The 22,467-nt window shown below is 31.5% G+C and overlaps 1 protein-coding gene across 1 annotated transcript; it reads left to right on the top strand.

Annotated features, from left to right (window-relative positions):
* The first annotated feature begins 1,087 nt into the window (after positions 1-1,087).
* On the top strand, positions 1,088-22,249 carry LOC119607753. The gene is made up of 4 exons (XM_037961855.1): positions 1,088-1,308; positions 10,770-12,367; positions 19,557-21,170; positions 21,333-22,249. The coding sequence occupies exons 1-3, from the start codon at positions 1,281-1,283 to the stop codon at positions 21,159-21,161; spliced, it is 3,231 nt and encodes a 1,076-aa protein (XP_037817783.1). The 5' UTR covers positions 1,088-1,280; the 3' UTR covers positions 21,162-21,170; positions 21,333-22,249.
* The last annotated feature ends 218 nt before the right edge of the window (positions 22,250-22,467 follow it).

The raw sequence follows: 22,467 nt of genomic DNA, 5'->3' as shown, positions 1-22,467 counted from the left end.
CCTTAAAGTATACCAATCGGCTTAGAATCATTTTCTGAGTCGATTTAGCTATGTCCGTCCGTCTGTCCGTCCATGTAAACCTTGTAATCAAACTACAGGTCGCAATTTTGCAGATATTTCAATGAAATTTGGCACATGATCTTCTATTGTCCCAGGGACGAAGCCTATTGAAAATGGTTAATATCGGTCCATTATTTCACCTAGCCCCCATACAACTGAACCCCCGAATAGGGCTTGTAAATTTTGTAATAAAACTACAGGTCGCAATTTTGAAGATAATTCAATGAAATTTGGCACATGATCTTCTATTATCTGAGGGACGAAGCCTATTGAAAATTGTTAATATCGGTTCATTATTTCACCTAGCCCCCATACAACTGAACCCCCGAATAGGGCTTGTAAACATTGTAATCAAACTACAGGTCGCAATTTTGAAGACAATTCAATGAAATTTGGCACATGATCTTCTATTGTCCCAGAGACGAAGCCTATTGAAAATGGTTAACATCGGTCCATTTTTTCACCTAGCCCCCATATAACTGAACCCCCGAATAGGGCTTGTAAACCTTTTAATCAAACAACAGGTCGCAATTTTGAAGATAATTCAATGAAATTTGGTAGATGATCTTCTATGGTACCGGAGACAAAGCCTATTGAAAATGGTTAACATCGGTCCATTATTTCACCTAGACCCCATACAACTGAACCCTACGAATAGGGATTTTAAGTTTATAATTATGTTTACTATACAAAAGTTCTATACTAGCCTTGATGACTCTCGTGAATTTTATAATTATAGGGTCTCATTTGACCATAGCCCCTATACAAATCCCCCTTCAAAATTTGACTTAAATGTCCACAATTTTATTCAACAATAAATGGCTTTATTATGAAAACTACATCACATTTTATTTTTGTAACAGGTGTAGGGTATTATATGGTCGGCCTCGCCCGACTATAATTTCTTACTTGTTAAAATTTAGTTTTGTTTCTCAAATAGTATATAAAAATATCGCTCTAATGACTACATTGTTTTTAGTTGGCAACGCCGTCTAGATGCTAAAAGAAATTTTGACATTTTCTTTTCAGTTGCCGTTCAACTTTTGCCTCGTCGACAATTATTAAGAAGTTCTCTTCCGTGCGGCCGGTGGTTTTTTAAAGAAAATTTCAATATTGTGATGAAAATATTCACAAAATAAATAATTATTCCATAAGAATTACATTTATGAAGTGAAATAATGCAAATATTAGTTAATTGATAACAAAAAACACATTGAAAAATGGATGTGGACAATGAAAACTTTTACGGTGAGACACAATTTTTTTTGCATTAAATATATAATGATGATTAGTTAAATGATTGTGTGTGCGTGTGATTGTTTGTATGTATGAGAGAGATAGAGTGATTGTGTAGTGCAATTACGTATTGTGAGGTTTGTGTGTAGTAAAAATGAGATGGCAAAACACAGAGACTCATTCAATAATTCTTCATAAATATGTACAATATTGTATTTGTTGTTGCAGTCAAATGCAAAAAAATGTTTTTTTTTTATTTTATACGCCCTTCACTTTTTATAATAAATTTTGTGCTATATTTGTTGTGTTTTTCATCTTTAAAACATGCAAATACAATTTTATTGCAATGAAAGAAAAAACAAAATTATTATATTTTTAATGAAACATATTGTTTGTCTGGTAAACATTTTAGCTAGAAGTTTCTCTTTTTTATAAGAATTTTGATAATGTATTAAATAATGCGTGTTTGTATTAATTTATTTTTATCATGGGTATGAGAGTTTGTAATATATTTTAATTTATTTTAAAAATGGCTTTTAGTGCGTTCCATTTTCTTTTACCGGGCTATAAAAATGTGTAAAACAATGAAATCTTGTTTATCAACGTCGTGATTGTTTTTTTATTCATGTAAGAAAACAGGTTTTTTTTTTAAATAAAAGACCTGAAAAAATGTTGACGTTTGTGATATTTATCTTTTTTTATTCGTATTATTTACTCTCTTTCTCACTCTCTTCCTCGCTGTGATTGTTTTTTTGTTAAACGATGCTGGTAAATGCCGACAACAATAACATACCCTATACTATAGACGGAACCTGCGCACAACAGTGGTCGAAATTAATGATCTGGCGTCAAAAAATTCAAATTTTCAAACTTCGAAGTTGGTAAATAGTTTTTATCTTACTGGTTACCAACATTCCATGATCAAATTGAATTTTTCAGTTAGGCTCCTTTTCATAGAAAATGTTTTTGGTAAAAACAAAAACCTTATAGGTACCTATACTATACACTGAATGTATTATCTTCCGATGTTTAGAAACTCAGTTTCCTGGACGTAATTCCGAAGAATTTTCCAAAAACTCCCATTTTCTCAATGTCTGATTATGTTTTATCCTAACGATAACTTTACATACAAACATTATTTTAACCGGCAGTATATCTACCTGTAAAACGATAACCGGAGTTTGAGAAATTGGCCCTAAGTGTTCGTGAGGGATGTTATATCCGGAATAATATCACTTCCAAGATATTTGGATCTAATTTCGTCGAAAGCCTGACAATGGCAAAGAAATTGCTTCAGAGTTTCGCTCTTTTTACTCTATATGCTGTACATTCGTCTGAATCCGCAATTTTATACAGCTGCGCCCGTAATATTGTGTGTTCACCCAGAATTTGTACCATCATACTAATCTTAGACTTGCTAATTTTGAGGAGGATTCATCCCAGATCTGATAATATCGACTTTTTTATATAAATTCTTAATAAGTAGGGAGAGTTTCTGACTACATATTTAGTTAAACTAGGCTTATCTTGTTGTTAGATTAAAGTCAGAACAAGTTTAGACGGAAGTTAACCGATTATTGTGTTTTTCAATTATGGATGTAAGAGCAGTTAATTTTGTTAGTATTGCCAACTTATCAGTCAAAAACATAAACATTGAACAGCTGTTTTTTGCACATATTACTTTTGTAAAATTAAAAATTTTGGCAAAAATGTAAATAAACATTTAAAACAACAATAATTAAAGCAAATCAAAAAAGTACTATTTGTTGATTCTGTTTTCTCTTGGGTTTAATTGGCCAACAACACTGGGTTAAACTAAGATAATAAGTAACGTGACTGATTACTGAAAAATACAAAATATAGATGAAGATTGTCAGAAGAACCCGCTCTAAAGGTCATTATTAAAATAAGTATTATAAATTAGGTTTAAATTAGTTTCTATTAAATTAAAAATCCTATTTATTTTATTATTCCCTCTCAATTATTTTACTGTCTTTTATTTAATTTAATGGCTTTATAAATACGGGTCCGGCATAATATACATACATACTTATAGATAATAGTTTCTTTATAATATTAACAAAAACATGACTTATAGATTGCATGCTTTAAAAAAAACATGCGGGAAATGTTTTCGCACGAAAGGACACAAATAATGTTAACTGAAATGGAAATAATATAAATACCGGTTGGTCTGCAAGATAATATGGGAGAACACATTTAAAAAGGTTTTCATTTAATTATATTTAAAATTTTTTTATTAGTATGATATGAAATATAACTTCTATAATTCTAAAATTTTATATAGGCTATCTAACGTGTTGCTTAAACCTTTAAGATAAAATAAGTTATAATTATCAATAACTAAAACTTATTATAAATCTTATTATAAGCTTTAATTTCATTAAAAAGTAAATAGGTAGTACTTTAAAATTATTAAATTTCTATATTTAGATTATAAATTATACGATTATCGAATAACGATATAACTTTTGTTTACCTTACAATATTGTTATAGATTAAAAGAAATATATATTTTAAAATAACAAATAAAAACCTTTCATGAATACTTTGGTTATAAGGTAGCAGTATAAAATCTAGAGTATTTTGTATTTATTTGTATCAACCTCCATAAAAAAAGTTAAACAAAATCAAACCAATCTTATCATAAAGGAACATTTACGAAATATTTTTTAATGGTAACACCAGATAACAATACAATTGTGTGTATCGTAATAATGAGTACTCCAGCAGTATGTAGTATTGTTTGTATTTTTCATTTCATGTTGAAAGTATTATAAAATCTTTGTTTATGGGTTTTTCAGTGTTTTATTTACTTTTCATTATCTGTTTAAAACAATTCATATTTGATAAGAAAAAGGCTGTAATGTTCATTTTAAAAAGATTGCTCTCTAATGAATATTTTCTTTGGAAATAGGAGAATATCAATATGAGTGTATCGAATTTCAAATATTTCTTTTAAACGCCCCTCAATTTGACATGTGTTTTTGTTAAAGAAACTGAAAAATGCCAATTTGTCTTGGGCGAGAAATATTAAAGATTTTTTTATGCAACATAATTAACTCTTTGGGAACTACTTTTATAACTTTAGACAATAAAGTATATAAATTGCTGAAATGGTAATTAATCCACTGATTAAGTTTCTCAATATAATTTTTAAGGTTTTTAAGGAACAATAATATCTTATTTTTGTTAAATTTCAAGAAAAAGTCTTTCAATAATATATTTGTTTTTATTTATTTTCGTCTTATTTTAAATACCAGACATTTATTAGCATTATTTACACAATTGGTATGATTACTTTTATAAATAGATTAATTGACAACAGCCTCTAATATTTGATAATTACCCTTCGTCTGTAGCTTATCCAATATTTAAAGAAATACCTATATTATAATAATTTTATCATACTGATAAAGAATGAGTCATGCAAAGGCAGTACTCATCTAATAAAAAACGCATTTAAAATGTGTTTCTAAAATTTAGATCGCTATCCTAAAAACTGAATTTTAGCTTCATCGTATTAAAGAATTTGGATTAAACATTTAGGTATTTGTAAAGACAACCTATGGCCGGGTTTCTTACTGCTCAGTCTTGCTGTTAGATTAAACTTTTTAAAAATTTAGGCAATAATTTAACTTATTGTGTTTTTCAGTAATGGATTAAAGAGCAGCTGAATTTGTTAGTACTGCCAACTTTTCTGTCAAAAACATAAACAATGAACAGTGTTTTTTGTAAATATTACTTTTGTAAAATGACAAATTTTAGAAAAAAATCAAATAAACATTTAAAACAATAATAATATTGATAAAACAAATCAAATAATTACTATTTACTTAAAAAAATGAAGTTTTTCTTCTTCCGAATTGTTTATTTTATTGTTTTTGTTGATTGTATTTTCTCATTAATAACTTAGGTTTAATTGGCCAATAACACTCAGTTAAAATAAGATAATAAGGGCGGGTTTCTTACTACTCAGTTAAACTAGGCTTAACTTGCTGTTAGATTAAACTCGGAACAAATTTAGGCCGACTTTAACCGATGATTGTGTTTTTCTGTTATGGATTTAAGTTCAGTTAACTTTGTTAGTATTGCCAACTTTTCACTCAAAAACATAAACAATGAACAGCTGTTTTTGCAAATAATACTTTTGTAAAATGAAAAATTTTGGAAAAATGTTAAATAAACATTTAAAACAATCTATATATATAAAATTCTAACGTTACTGACTGACTGACTGACTGATTCACTGACTGATTCATCATCGCACAGCCTAAACGGTTGAAGCTAAAGAGCTGAAATTTGGACAGGAGGTTGGTCTCCCGCCAAATAGATCCACTAAGACGGGATTTTTGGAAATTCGAATGTTTAGGGGGTAAAAAAGGGTAAAAACGGGTAAATTCGGTAACCTTATATCTCCTAAACTAGAAAAGATACAAAAACAGTTTAAAGCTTATCGCCGTTCATTTAAAAAATAAACGGACAGGTGTCTGGTACTTTTTTAAAATTCGGCCCCTTTAAGGAATAAACGGGTAAAAACTGTATTTTGGTACTTTTTTCGCACCCCATGTATCTTTTAAACCAGTGCACATTCAAAAAATATTTTTGACTCCTTCATAACTTAACGAAAAAATAAAAATATGAATTTAGTACTTTTTGGATATTCGGACGTTTAAGGGGTTAAAATTGTACCTATTTTTGGTACTTTTTTCATAAAACATTGTTTTTGGTTTATTAACTTATACATATGAATACATAATAACGGGCTCCCACTACGATGTTGCAACTTTTTGGAATAGAATTTTTATTTCGTTAATGGGGAGTAAAAAAGTACCAAAAGGGGTAAAAACGGGAAATTTGATTTTACTCAACCACAATGATCCAATTTAGATAAAATTTTTAAATTTAGAAACACTAAATATCCTAATGGGGTGTTATTTGGAACCCCGGTATCAAGTGATATTTTTTGGTACTTTTCATTCTCCAACTGGTCCTTTTTGAGTTTTCTATGATATTGAAATAGAAACATGAAATTAATAATAAAGGGACTTTTCGATACTTTTTCGTTCTACACAGGTACTTTTTTGAGTTTTCTTTAAAATTAAACCTAGAAACATGAAATTAAGCATGTAGAGCTCGGAGTAAATGAGAATCTATAAAATGGGACTTTTTGGTACTTTTTCGTCCTTCGACTGGTACTTTTCGAGTTTTCTATAAAATTTAACCTAGAAACATGAAATTAAGCATGTAGAGCCCGGTGTAAATGAGAATCTATATAAGGGGACTTTTTGGTACTTTTTCGTCCTTCGACTGGTACTTTTTGAGTTTTCTATAAAATTTAACCTAGAAACATGAAATTAAGCATGCGGAGGCCTTAGTTAATGAGAATCTATAAAAGCGGACTTTTTGGATCTTTTTCGTCCTTCGACTGGTACTTTTTGAGTTTTCTATAAAATTTAACCTAGAAACATAAAATTAAGCATGTAGAGCCCTTAGTAAATGAGAATCTATAGAAGGTACTTTTTCGTCTTTCGACTGGTACTTTTTGAGTTTTCTATAAAATTTAACCTAGAAACATGAAATTAAGCATGTAGAGCCCTTAGTAAATGAGAATCTATAAAAGGGGACTTTTTGGTACTTTTTCGTCTTTCGACTGATACTTTTTGAGTTTTCTATAAAATTTAACCTAGAAACATGAAATTAAGCATGTAGAGCCCGGAGTAAATGAGAATCTATAAAAGGGGACTTTTTGGAACTTTTTCGTCTTTCGACTGGTACTTTTTGAGTTTTCTATAAAATTTAACCTAGAAACATGAATTTAAGCATGTAGAGCCCAGAGTAAATGAGAATCTATAATAGGGGACTTTTTGGTACTTTTTCGTCCTTCGACTGGTACTTTTTGAGTTTTCTATAAAATTTAACCTAGAAACATGAAATTAAGCATGTAGAGCCCTTGGTAAATGAGAATCTATAAAAGGGGACTTTTTGGTACTTTTTCGTCCTTCGACTGGTACTTTTTGAGTTTTCTATAAAATTTAACCTAGAAACATGAAATTAAGCATGTAGAGCCCGGAGTAAATGAGAATCTATAAAAGGGGACTTTTTGGTACTTTTTCGTCCTTCGACTGGTACTTTTTGAGTTTTCTATAAAATTTAATCTAGAAACATGAAATTAAGCATGTAGAGCCCTTAGTAAATGAGAATCTATAAAAGGGGACTTTTTGGTACTTTTTCGTCATTCGACTGGTACTTTTTAAGTTTTCTATAAAATTTAACCTAGAAACATGAAATTAAGCATGTAGAGCCCTTAGTAAATGAGAATCTATAAAAGGGGACTTTTTGGTACTTTTTCGTCTTTCGACTGATACTTTTTGAGTTTTCTATAAAATTGAACCTAGAAACATGAAATTAAGCATGTAGAGCCCGGAGTAAATGATAATCTATAAAAGGGGACTTTTTGGTACTTTTTCGTCTTTCGACTGGTACTTTTTGAGTTTTCTATAAAATTTAACCTAGAAAAATGAATTTAAGCATGTAGAGCCCAGAGTAAATGAGAATCTATAATAGGGGACTTTTTGGTACTTTTTCGTCCTTCGACTGGTACTTTTTGAGTTTTCTATAAAATTTAACCTAGAAACATGAAATTAAGCATGTAGAGCCCAGAGTAAATGAGAATCTATAATAGGGGACTTTTTGGTACTTTTTCGTCCTTCGACTGGTACTTTTTGAGTTTTCTATAAAATTTAACCTAGAAACATGAAATTAAGCATGTAGAGCCCTTGGTAAATGAGAATCTATAAAAGGGGACTTTTTGGTACTTTTTCGTCCTTCGACTGGTACTTTTTGAGTTTTCTATAAAATTTAACCTAGAAACATGAAATTAAGCATGTAGAGCCCGGAGTAAATGAGAATCTATAAAAGGGGACTTTTTGGTACTTTTTCGTCCTTCGACTGGTACTTTTTGAGTTTTCTATAAAATTTAACCTAGAAACATAAAATTAAGCATGTAGAGCCCAGAGTAAATGAGAATCTATAATAGGGGACTTTTTGGTACTTTTTCGTCCTTCGACTGGTACTTTTTGAGTTTTCTATCAAATTAAACCTAGAAACATGAAATTATGCATGCAGAGCCCTTAGTTAATGAGAATATATAAAAGGGGACTTTTTGGTACTTTTTCGTTCTTCGACTGGTACTTTTTGATTTTTCTATAAAATTGAACCTAAAAACATGAAATTAAGCATATAGAGCCCGAAGTAAATTGGAAACTATAAAAGAGGACCTTTTTGGTACTTTTTTGTTCTTCGATTGGTACTTTTTGATTTTTCTATAAAATTTAACATAGAAACATGAAATTAAGCATGTAGAGCCCGGAGTAAATAAGAATCTATAAAAGGAGACTTTTTTGTACTTTTTCATTCTTCGACTGGTACTTTTTTCAGTTTTTTATAAAATTTAACCTAGAAACATAAAATTAAGCATGTAGAGCCTGGAGTAAATTAGAATCTATAAAAGGGGACTTTTTGGTACTTTATAATACTTCGACTGGTACTTTTTGAGTTTTCAATAAAATTAAACCTAGAAACATGAAATTAAGAGCCCGGAGTAAATAAGAATCTATAAAAGGAGACTTTTTTGTACTTTTTCATTCTTCGACTGGTACTTTTTTCAGTTTTTTATAAAATTTAACCTAGAAACATAAAATTAAGCATGTAGAGCCTGGAGTAAATTAGAATCTATAAAAGGGGACTTTTTGGTACTTTATCATACTTCGACTGGTACTTTTTGAGTTTTCAATAAAATTAAACCTAGAAACATGAAATTAAGCATGCAGAGGCCTTAGTTAATGAAAATCTATAAAAGTGAACTTTTTGGCACTTTTTCGTCCTTCGATTGGTACTTTTTGAGTTATCTATAAAATTCAACCTAAAAACATGAAATTAAGCATATAGAGCCCGGAGTAAATGAGAATCTATAAAAGTGAACTTTTAAGTACTTAAAATTGAGTACTCATATACAATCATCATTTCTTCAAATTAGGGAATTACCAATATTTAAAAATTTGTAATCTTTGTAAAACATATTATTTTTTCCTTGCTAAATGAAGAGCCAACATATTTCTCATTCTATAAAAACCCTCGCTAACAAAGTAGCGGGTAATAAGCTAGTAATAAATAAAACAAAACAAATCAGAAAATCGCAATTTACTTAAAATATTAAGTTTTTATTTTTCCGAAATCATTGTTTTATTGTTTTTAATTGTGTCTTCTCACTTATAACTTTAGTTTAATTGGCCAATAACACTCAGTTAAACTAAGATAATAAGTAACGTTACTGTTTACTGAAAAATACAAAACATACATATATTAAACTAGGTTTAAACAAAGAATGTAGATTATCTTTATCAGAAAAACCCGCCCTAAGTAACGTAACTGATTACTGAAAAAATTCAAAATATGGATTAAACTAGGTTTAAACAAAGAATGTAGCTTATCTTTATCAGAAAAAATTGTCCTTATTGCACTCGATAGATATAGTTTATAGACTTTTTTAAGGGAACTTTTTTCAATTATGATTTTTGTTAGAAAATGGTCGTGCCTGATCGCATACCAGACATAGTATATATCGTCAACTTTGAAACACTGGTTCCTGGTATGCTACCGTCTACCTAAACACAACACTAGCTTTCAACTAGAAGTCCATGAAAAGGGGCGTAAAACGAGTCCGATAGTAACCTATATCTGAATCTGAATTTCAGGAACCAGACCAACTCCCTTAAGCCTCTTTCTTGTACTTGTATCTCTTTCTTTATCTTTCTATTACCGGTCTCCGAATAGAGTTGTATGTTATGGTTCCAAAACTAAGATATTAATGAATTTATTCCTCGTATATTTATAATAAAGATTATTTTAATGTATAATCAATTATACATCACATGTATTAACCATTACGTACCGCTGCGCTAGTACTTAACAAAGTCTTACGTTTTTTTTTTTTTATATTCAAAAATTTAAAAATTTATAATGTTCGCCAAAATTTTAACTTGAATAACTTTATAAATTATAAAATTATTACTGTTATTTTGTTGTTTATTTCTTTTATATAAAACTCTTAAAATCCTCTTCAACTTATACGAAACCACTTCTTCTTCAGTTATCAAAAAACACATTCTCTCACTTATTGCCAAAGATGTACTATGTTCACCTTGTTGAGACAAAACACACACACACGCAAACACAATTTCGTCTATTATGCAAATTAATAATTAAAACTTGTACTGACGTTTAGCCATGATGATTTTCAGGCAACAAACAACAAACGCATTATTGTTTCAGTTACTTTTAAAACGTTTCTTTTAAAACAGTATTTAATATAAATTAAATAATTTAGTGCAGAAAAAAAATTATGAAATTTTCTTATAATACAATAAATTATTTCAAACATAATTTTGCAGATGAAATAGCATCGTTTATGCCGCAACCGGGAGACTATAGTCTAGAAGATTTAGATGAAATAATACGTTCTACAGACTCTCACTTGGATGCTTCGTTGGACATAAATGCATTTGCTAGTGCTTTTAATCAAAATGATTTTGATATGACAATAGCTGAAACGGGAAAAAATAATGACGAGCAAAAGCCAGCAACAATACAACATTACCCACAATCGATGGGAGAGGAAACACAGAAAAATTACGAAAATGATTTTCAATTTAATTTTCCAGCATTTCCTTCACCTGCTACCTCACAACAATCGGCAGGTTATTCATCTCCCTATGAGACACCGGCTCGTACATCATCACCCACCTCCATAGATGGTGATCATTTTAATCCAGATGATTTTATTAATTTTCTCAATGATGATGATGTAAAAATTGATGATTTGACACGCGAAACTATTATGAAACTAAATGAAAATTGTCGCAATACACCCTCACCAACAGGCAGCTGTACAAGTTCTAGTGGTAGTTCCACAAGTGGCATACAGAGTGACGCTTCATCGGTGTCTTCTATGTCACAAAATTATAAATGTAGAATGAGCCAAGAACAGGATGATGATCTATTAGAGTTTATTAAATTTAAAAATGAGAAATTTGATCGTGAGAAACAAATGAATAATGAATCATCTATAACAACACAATCTGCTCAACAATGTTCGGATAATACAGCTTCTATGGGAGTGGAAATGCCAGCACCAACAACAACAACAACTCCTGCAGCTAACTTAATGCCTATTACTTTGCCGGTATTGCCTGTGACTAACATACAAAGTGTACCGCCCGTAAACTTTGTACAAGGAACTATAATTCCTGTACAAACGGTACCTTTAACAACCGTTAATCCGGTGGTTAATATTAAAGCACCCACGGCTATTAAAATTGAAAACAAAACACCAGCCAATAAAACTGTTAAAGTGGCGGCAACTGCAAATACAACCACTGTTGGTAGTCCAAAAGTAACACCACCCACAAATGCAAAACCCAAAACCATATTCCTATCCTCGAATGATTTCAAAGCTTTAATGCAAAAAATGAATACAAATGGCAAAAAAATCACTGGAGCTAATGGTCAAATGCCGAAAATTATAATGAAAACTGCTAATGGCAAAGTTATAACTGCAAATAAATTAACAAACAATTCCACCAATAGCACAACAATATCATCGTCGACGCCCTCGTCTGTCAGTATTAATAATTCCCCTACGACAGCAGCTGCATCTTCACAATCTCAATCTATACAATTTGTATCGAAAATGGTTAAAGCCAGTGGACCCATGTTGGTTAAGCAACAACCCTCCAAAGTTGTCACATCGAATGCACGTTCTGCTGCAGTTATGGCTGCTGCCAGAGCCACACTGAGCCACACCAGAACTAATCGCAACGACTTGGGTATGCTAAGGGGTCTCAACGATGACAAATTGTTAAAAAAACAATTGCGTATGCTAAAGAATCGAGAATCGGCCTCATTGTCACGTAAAAAGAAAAAGGAATATGTTGAAAGATTAGAGAATCGTATAAGTGATTTGGAAAAGGAGAACTATTCATTAAAAGGGGTAAGTAACACATGCAAGAGAAATTTAAAAAAAAAATTCAAATATAAATAATCAACAGAATCATAAAGTGTTATTTAACTATTAATGTTTATTAGTTCAAAACACATTTAAAAACATTACTTATTTATTTACTACACAATTAAAAACTGTTTTTAAACCATAAACAAATAATTGCTATAGAAAGAAAAATATGTTTTTAATTACTTTTAATAATGAAGTTTTAAAACGCAAACATTTTAAACCATGTTTTAGCTAAAATTTAATAATTATAACAATAACTACACACAGAAAATAAAATTACTTCAGCCATTACAATCTGATAAACTTAAATTACAAATATTTATTTAACCATAAATTTATGTCATACTTATCAAATCCATCTTCTAAAGAACACCATTCTAAAACGCAATAGTTTTCAAAATATAAATGCATTATATTTTTAAACAATATGATCTTGTTCTTTTCGACATTCTAGTGTCATCAGCTTGACAAAATTTATCTTATCACTAGGCAAACGAGCAGCCAGTATTTTCTTTAAATACGTTTTATAATATTTTTCATTTCGATCCATTTGTTTTTTTACTGATAAGTAATTCATAATTTTATAAGAATAAGCATTTTTTGAAAAAAAGCGAAAAAAATCTTTTCTTCCTTACTGCAATATGCAACAACCTGAACTTGAAAAATAAGTTTGAGGAAATATAATTTGATAACAATTGAAATTGTCTTTTACGATTTCAATAGATTTTACCTTTATTTTGCAAGAGAATATCAATGCAAAACTTTATTAAATCACAAATGCTGATGTATGTAAATGATCATGATCTTCTCCTGTACGAAAGGAATTCTCTTTGTAAATGATGACCTTTTTTGCATTTTGTCATTTTCGATTTCGATTGAAAAAGATCAAAAATAACTTGGCTATCTTTAATCCAATATAAAAATGTTCTATTTTTCTATTATTCCTCTAAGAGAAGTGGTTCTGTGATAGTAATAACTTTAAATAAGAGGTTTTTATTCTAAATTTTCGCTTTGAAAAGTTCAGGGTTAATGACGTTTTTAGTTGAGACAAACAAAAATACAATAATAAAATACATGCAATACATCAAAGGTGTATAAACGCAACGCAGATTATTATTTATGAAAAGAGATTACTTCGTGCAATAATCTATTCTAGAACTTTTTCGTTTATATTCCTTAAAAATAGACTTGATTCTTTCTTTCTTTCTTTGTTGTTGTAATCGATTGGCAGTGAGTGGACGTTCTTCCCTGGGGAAAAAACTTTCTGTTGAGACAGCTATTGCTGAATTGACATTTTTTGGCCGATTGAGATTCAGGTCGTTCTGGAGCGGAGTTCCAATTGTTGTGGGAACGAATTCTTTCTTTGTAAAGTTATTTGCTTTCATAAAGTAAACCCAAACTCTTATGAATCTTTGACAAATACTTTTGCACTAATTGTTACACTCACTCGTTTAACACAGTTACACTTTATTCTAAATTGACTATTTCTGCAACTTTTACTATCTGTATACAGATGGCATCTTATATCTCTTCCTAGCCAAGCTTTCACAATGATTCTGTTGCCATGAAGGTTAGAGGGTTTCTGTCTTTGGTAAAACTGTTTCAGTTTGTGGAAACCTCTTAACATTATTATCGGAAGTCTGATAATTAAAATAATATCTGAAACTCAATCTCAGAATATTGAGAAATGGTCACTAATAATAACTTTTACAAATTAAATTATAAACTAGTTTTAGAATAGGTAATGAAGTCGAAGAGTAAGAACCTTGTAGTTAGTTCGGAAGCGTTATACAAACGGGACAACTCCACTTGAAGACAGTTGTGATTTCCTTCAATAAGAAAATATATAAATAGAATCAGAATTAGAAAACTATAAAAAGAAAAAATAAACAACCGACATAACGGATAATTCCCCTGATGAAACCTAGTAGATTGCATGGATTCTGAGATTCTGTATTCCACAAATTATGTTCTCAATAATTTCGATATTCCCAATATCTTCACATTGCTAATATATATTTGGTAATAAAAGCCCTAATAGAAAAATGCTCCGTCGAGCACCTTAGTCTTCATCTAACCAGTCTAATAACTATCTTGGTTGCGTTTGCATAACGTCTAGACCATAAGGCCTTTGATACTTTACAATATATTACTGTTTCAGGACTAGTTGATAGTTTAGTTTAAAAGAGTTGTATACCAAAGGTATACATACATCCACTCGGAGACCCAAAGGTCTATTGTGATTCTCTTTAATAAAGAACAAGGAAAAATAAAACAAAGACAGAAGAAAAGAGAAATATGAGAAGAGTGAGAATTTCCCTCCAAAAATAACAAAGAAAGAAAGTGGGCATGGAAGGAAATCCCTAATTGTCCGTTTTCTGAATAACCAAAATATTCCCCTGATGAAGCCCAAGAATGTCGCCCAAATTGCTACATCTCCTAGTTCATCGTGGAATCTTTTGCCTACCCATTTCAGTCTCCGACTCTGCATTCTGGGACAGTGGCAAAAATCCTGTGTGTTACCGACTCGATTACTCCTAATTGCGCAGTGTCCGGTTATTACCCCCAGTATATTTGGTAATATCCCTAAATCTTTCATATATATCATCCTACAATAGTGACAGATGTGTGGCTTTACTCTCCTGTCCCTTTTGATTAGGTCAATGTTCGAACTTTCTCATCCAAATCCGTCTGCTACCTCATTTGCCTGTACCTGTCTTCTGGTACTTAACAGAGACTTTTTTAAACAGCATTTTTACTTTTCACATATGACATATCAATGCTTTGAGAACTTTCTGGTTCGCTTGGATCTCAAATCCGTCAGTAGATACTGCACACCCCTCGAACAGTTTGAAGGATCCAAGCCAATCTTCCCTATTGGGAAACTTTGTTTGGGTGATAGCATAGTAAACATCGCCAATCCGTCAGTAGATACTGCTCACCCCTCGAACAGTTTGATGGATGCAAGCCAATCTTCCCTATTAGGAAACTTTGTTTGGGCGTAACCCTGAACTCTAAAGTAATTTTCTTATGATTTGAAATTCCTCAAGCAATTTTACCCTGATCAAGTGGACTAACTACGTACATAATTTCAAAGACTGGCTACAAAGTGCCCAATAGAGAACAAATAAATATATCCATACCGTCTGTGGTATGTATACTTTTTACAGCACTTGTAATACCCAGAGAGGCACACCCTTGAGCTTTTTAAGTATCTTTCTATATTAAGGACTCCCATCAAACAACCATAAGTATGAATAAGTCTGACAATCGATGAGTAAATCCACTTCATCAAATATGGCTTCAGACTCCAATTCTCTATGGAATTCTTGCATGTATAGTAGCAGTTTTGCATTATTTCCTGAGTTGTTTTCCTGTCATGATAGCTTGCTAACTCGATATCATGTAATCTAGGCAATTTGGTAGATAATTCCACTATCGACCAGAGGATATGGCTAGCTGTAAGCTAGGAAATGGGAGAATTCTTATATCCACACATTTTACTTTCATCAGGAGTATACATGAATCCCTAGGCTAGGGGAACTGATTCAAAACGCAGTTACAAAATTTGACCTAAACTAAATATAGAAACTAATAAACAACTAAAAATTGTTATTAAAATTTCTAGTTTCAGTTCTCTATATGTCGGAAACTTTGAAACGCTAATCCCCGATAGAATGTCTTGGTCAAGCGGAACATTAGAGCAAATACCAGTAGGAATCCGTTGCTACACGGATGGCTCTAAATTAGGGGACAAAGTGGGCCTGGGGTTCTATATTGAAGACCCAGAAACAGAAATATACCACCGTTTACCTAATCATAACACAAGCTTCCAGGCAGAAGTACGAGCAATAACGGAATGTGTAAATTGGATTAGAATAAATATGGCGCCCACAGGGCTTAATATATTTACCGACAGCCAGAAGGCAATTTGTGCGATATCAGGTGATAGAATTAAATCTAAGACCGTATTGGATTGTAAGAAAGCTTTAACTGAATACTCTCCCAGAGGTAAGGTTCATATCATATGGGTACCAGGCCACTCGGGAGTAGTCGGCAACGAAAGGGCGAATGTAATAGCTTTAAAGGGAAGGGAGCTCGATGTAGTTAACCTGACAAACGCAAAACCATTCGACGCAACAAAAGCTGAATTAAAAATATGGATGAGAGAATCCCATAAGGCCTAATAATGGAATAATGAAACGGTGGGTAGAACCACAAAGATTCTATGGGGTGACCATGATGAGAGCAAGACGAGAAATCTTCTCAAAATGAGCAAGTCTGAGGTTAGTATGATGGTACGTATTCTGAGTGGACACGCAGGATTACGAGCACACCTATACAAAATTGGACGTGCGGATTCAGACGAATGCAGAGCATGTGGAGAGGACAGTGAAACTCTGGAGCATTTTCTTTGCCATTGTCAGGCATTCGTCGAAGTTAGATCCAAGTATCTTGGAAGTGATGTTATTCCGGAAATAACATTCTTAACCAACACCGATTGGAAGATTCTTAGGAATTACGTCCAGAAAACTGAGTTTCTGAACATGGAAAAATAATACATTCAGTGAACAATTTTTTTTTTTTTTCTTTTTCTTTCTTGAATTGGGGCGCACAACAGGCCCGATAGTGGCCTAGGTGTATTTCTTCGGATTTGATGTAGTATACATCCTCCTATCAACCTAACCTAACCTAGTTCTCTATACACACCCATTCCAAACAAAGCTAAACTTAGGTCTTTTGTAGTCTAAACAAAGTCGGAAATTGAATTTCTACGATCGAACAGCCAATCAAATCTAGAGCAACTTTCAATGATGATGTACTATTGTTCAAACGAATGTAGTATGATGAAATTTTAAAATAATTTTGAAATGATTAAACACATTTGCAGTATTATATTGTTTTTGCACAAATGTTTCATGTTTCTTTTAATTTCACATTGTAATAGAGTTTATGCATCATGAACTTTTTCAACTATTAACACTCTTACCTTTCTCTTTTTTTATACATTTATATAAAATATAATGTTGAAAAGTATTAGTCATTTATTACTAACCCGTCTTTTAGCCACAATAAACCCGAAATAACCAAAAAAGACTCAAATTAACTTACATACTTATGTATGTTTGTATGTATTTACCTACTTTTACGTGCTAAATTTGTACATACATAGTATGTATGGATGAATGTTTTTTAACGAAGAAAGCCTACATACTTAATCTGTAATACACACAGACAGGCAACAGTATTTAAACTCCGACAATCTTAAGTTCATTGAACATATAATTTAAACAAAACAATCAAATATTTTTGCCAACAAAACGAATTTTGTTCAAATTATGTGCAATAATACGTGTTAAAGTAAATAAACACTTTAACAATTGTATGGATAGAAATTGTGTTAATTATATACATATTTATGTATGTATTTCTTAGAAAAAGTAAATCATAACTTAAATACATATAACGTTAATAATTTGTGAAAGATAGAAGCCATGTTTATATGAAATGTTTGTGTGATTAAACAACTATGACCTAAACCTAATTAATCATAGGTAGGTAGGTAGGTTGATAGGAGGATGAATACTACATCAAATCCGAAGAAATACACCTAGGCCACTATCGGGCCTGTTGTGCGCTCCTTATCATGAAAAAAAAAAAAGAACTGAAAGAATTATTTTTCAGTGTTCAGAAACTCAGTTTCCTGAACATAATTCCTAAGAATCTTCCAATCAGTGTTAGTCAGGAATGTTATTTCCGCAATAACATCACTTCCAAGATACTTGGATCTAACTTCGACGAATGCCTGGTAGTGGCAAAGAAAGTGCTCCAGAGTTTCACTGCCGTCTCCACATGCTCTACATTTGTCTGAATCCGCACGTCCAATTTTGCAGAGATGTGCTCGTAATCCTGTGTGTCCACTCAGAATACGTACCATCATACTAACTTCAGACTTGCTCATTTTGAGGAGATTTTTCGTCTTGCTCTCATCAGGGTCACCCCATAGGATCTTCGTGGTTATACCCACTGTTTCATTATTTCAAGAGGCCTTATGGGATTCTCTCATCCATATTTTTAGTTCAGCTTTTGTTGCGTCGAATGGTTTTGCGTTTGTCAGGTTAACTGCCTTGAGCTCCCTTCCCTTTAAAGCTATTACATTCGTTACCGACTACTCCCGAGTGGGCTGGTACCCATATGATGTGAACCTTACCTCTGGGAGAGTATTCAGTTAAAGCTTTCTTACAATCCAATACGGTCTTAGATTTAGTTCTATCGCCTGATATCGCCCTAATTGCCTTCTGGCTGTCGGTAAATATATTAAGCGCTGTGGGCGCCATATTTATTCTAATCCAATTTACGCATTCCGTTATTGCTCGTACTTCTGCCTGGAAGCTTGTGTTATGATGTGGTAAACGGTGGTATATTTCTGTTTCTGGGTCTTCAATATAGAAACCCAGCCCCACTTTGCCCCCCAATTTAGAGCCATCCGTGTAACAACGGATTCCTAATGGTTTATTCTATCAGGGATCAGCGTTTCAAAGTTTCCGACATATTCTGTGTCTGGTATACGATCAGGCACGTCCGATGATTGTGTATAACCTTCTAATGTGTCCAGTATACATTGATGACGTGTCCTGTAACCGCTTTTGGCCAGTTCGCCTAAAGTAAAGAGCCGGCTGTAAGCGCTGCTTCATATCTTAAATATGTTTCAATGGGTGGAATATCTAGCAACGTTTCCAGAGCCTTGGTTGAAGTAGTACACATGGCACCACTTATACCCAAGCAGCATGTACGCTGAACTCCCTGTAGTAGTTTGACTACTAATTAATCATAAGTATTAGTTAATAAATATAGACTAACACAAACACATTAACTAGTTTTGTGGTATTGGAAAACAAAAGAAAAATTTGTATTTTGTAACAAATAAAAAGCACATGTTTGGTTTTAGTATAAATATCAAAGTATGATTAATTAAACTATCAACTTAATCACTTTTGATATTAGTTACCAAAGTATACTTTTAGGCAATAGTAAAAAAATGTAGCTTGTTTAAAAGAAACAACTTTAGACACTAGATATGTCATCTAACCTATTAAAACAAACTAAATAAACTTATTATATTTAAAAATCAACCATTAATCTTTGCCTTTTCTATATTTTATTCTAGGAAAATTCCTCTTTACGTTCACAATTAATGGCATTCGCTCAAACCTGCAATTGTAAACATGGCAATGTTAGTGAATTCATTCTCAACACCCTAAATATGGATGGTAAAAATGGTGGAGCAGTATTAAATGCAATCGATACAACATATCTTTTGAACAATGCCAAACAACATTTGGATAATTGTGGCAGTGCTGCAAATAATCATAATAATTGTGGTAGTACAACAACAACAGCATCAACAACACATCATGTGAAGATAGCTCCAAAACCTGCCAACGCCTCGGGTGCATTCTCGAATAAAGGTTTCAAACAACGCATGAATGCGGCCACAGTTAAGAAAAATGTGGCTGTACTCTTTGCCATGGCGTTTATGGTAACATTGAATGTGGGTAATTTTCAAAATTATCTAAATAAATCTGCTCTCGAGAATGCCATCGAGACAACGGTCAACGATGAGCCAGTGGTACAAACTGGACGACGTTTGTTGTGGGTTCCAAATGAACATGAGTTTCACGAACAGACAAATCGCAGTAAGCGTGAAACTGAAATGGCAAATATGCCACCACCGCCATTGCATTTCTTGCGTCCCGTTAATCGTACCACAGCGGATAAGATGAATGGCACTTCGGCTAAAGATGAGCCACCTATAAAAAGGCCTTTGACTACGACTTATGCAAATGCTACACAGGAAAATATGCGATTGGCAAGGAATTTACATAAATGGATTGGCGGCAATGACTATTTGAATTTAACTGGCAACGGAATTGGCAATGATTTTGAACAAATGGATCACTTTAAATTTAACTCTGGCTCTTATATGGACTACGATTTACCGCTACAGGCTCCCATTGGCACGAAACAGAAACGTAAAATCTTTTTGGACACAGAAACACAACAAAAACACACAAAATTGAATATGGAAGGAGAACGTAATTCATTAGACTTGTTTAAGCCCAGAATTAGTGAGGAATATTTGAGACTTTTTAGAGGCATTAAAAGACAAGATGATACTTTCTATGTTTTATCCTTTAATATGGATCATATACTATTACCGGCTTCCGTTTATAATAAAAGTTCACGCCCTAAAATGTCTCTCATGTTACCGGCCGGAGACCCATCACACAATGGCGATATTGTGCTAATGCAAATTGACTGCGAAGTCATTAATACCACAGAGCTGGAGATCAAATCCCATATGATACCAGAAAAATTAAGACCCTCTAAATATTCGGCAAATGTACGTGTTAATCCAAATGATGTTGCCAACAATGAAACGGCTGGTCCAGCTTCAGCTGCGGCAACTAAAACAAATGAAATACCTTTAAAGAGAGAAGAATTGAAAGAGAAACCTTCTGCTCCGCGTACTTATTTTATGATGGGACCCAAAAATCAAGTCTCCTCCACGCAAGCATCTAATTCCACGGTCAGCGGTGTAAATGTGGTTAAAAGGAAACCAACTATTGTTAAATTAAATGCCAACGATAGTGTTATTGGCAGTGGCGTTTTAAATGTACGCAATTCTACATTATTTTCACGCATGCGCGAAACGGTTGTTTCACAGAATAATGGTTTTGTAGCGGCTACAGATGTTAAGAAATTAATTTAACTTTCAAAGGTATTTATTAAGATTTTTTCTTTTATAATTTTCAAAGAAATTAATTTCAATTTTATGTTCGAAATTAACTGTTAGAGTAATCTTTTTACCATGCAAACTCTTAAAATAAACTCGAAGATGTTCAAGCTTTTTAATATAAACCTAATTAAATTTTATTTTCAGATTTTTGCCAGAAGAAGTCTTTACTGGTTATGTTTAACATTTTCTACTTTTTAAACAATTTCTTATTGTATTTTTTATATTTTAAAACTACTTATTTGTTACAAATTTCTCAATTTCTCAATATATTACAACATTTGGACTCATTAAGGCAATATGACACATAAATACATATAAATTAAGAACATTTGATACAAAATTTTTCATTTTAAATTCTATCTAATCTACACTTTATTAAAATAACTAAATTTTTAATGAATTTTACTAAATTTAAATATACTTTATGAATTATAAAAAAAATTGTAAAGAAAATACATTTAAAACTAATTTAGTTAATAAGAAAATATGCTCTATACATAAATTAAGCATTTAATTGAAAGAAACAAAAATATACACTTTATTAAATTTATAAAATTATAAATAATTTTTTTTTTCTTCTTCTTTACTATATCATAACTTTAAATGCCTAGTATTTTACACTCTTTTTAGCTGAAACGGAACTATCAGGTGGCTTCAAGTGAACTAATTAGAACTTTTAAAAATATTTTAAAATTTCATTTTGAAATAAGGAGTCGTTATAAATACTTGGTACTTATTTTATGTTTATTACTTATGTGATTTTTTCATTGAAATATTAATCGTAATTTAATTGTTTTTTAGTTTTTGTTTTAAACTATTTTATGCAATATGGCTTTTATGAAAACTATTATTTTAGTAAATAATTATTATTTCGTGTGCAATCATTCTATATGAAACTATTTCAATTATATTCAAGTTTTTGTTTTTTAATATACACTTTATTATTGGTTCTGATATATAATAATTTATTAAATAATAAAAACATATATATTTTTTAATCTAATTGTATTTTTAAATAAATAATTGTATATATAAATAATGTTTAATAAATAAGAACAAAAAAAAAATAAATAAATTTTGTACTAAAATAATTTAAATAGTAAAAAAATCAATGGTGAGTTTTATGTTCTTTATAATATAATGATAATAAATAACTTTAAATTAATAAATTTCCATTTCCAAAAATATTGGTTGCATTTGCAATTTACTGTAGATTCCAAAACGAAATTTAGGATATGTGTTTCTTTATTGGATTGTAGAAGAAAGTTGTGTAAAATAG

The sequence above is a fragment of the Lucilia sericata genome, unplaced genomic scaffold (assembly GCF_015586225.1).
Source record: "Lucilia sericata isolate MDLA Ls3-8-SP2 unplaced genomic scaffold, ASM1558622v1 Contig000745F_arrow, whole genome shotgun sequence".
NCBI lineage: Eukaryota > Metazoa > Arthropoda > Insecta > Diptera > Calliphoridae > Lucilia > Lucilia sericata.
This window is presented reverse-complemented; position numbering and strand designations above follow the sequence as displayed.

Coding starts and splice junctions, on each gene's coding strand:
- LOC119607753 (XM_037961855.1), top strand. CDS start 1,281: ATGGATGTGGACAATGAAAACTTTTACG. Junction 1,309..10,769: donor GGACAATGAAAACTTTTACG/GTGAGACACAAT, acceptor ATAATTTTGCAG/ATGAAATAGCATCGTTTATG. Junction 12,368..19,556: donor AGAACTATTCATTAAAAGGG/GTAAGTAACACA, acceptor ATTTTATTCTAG/GAAAATTCCTCTTTACGTTC.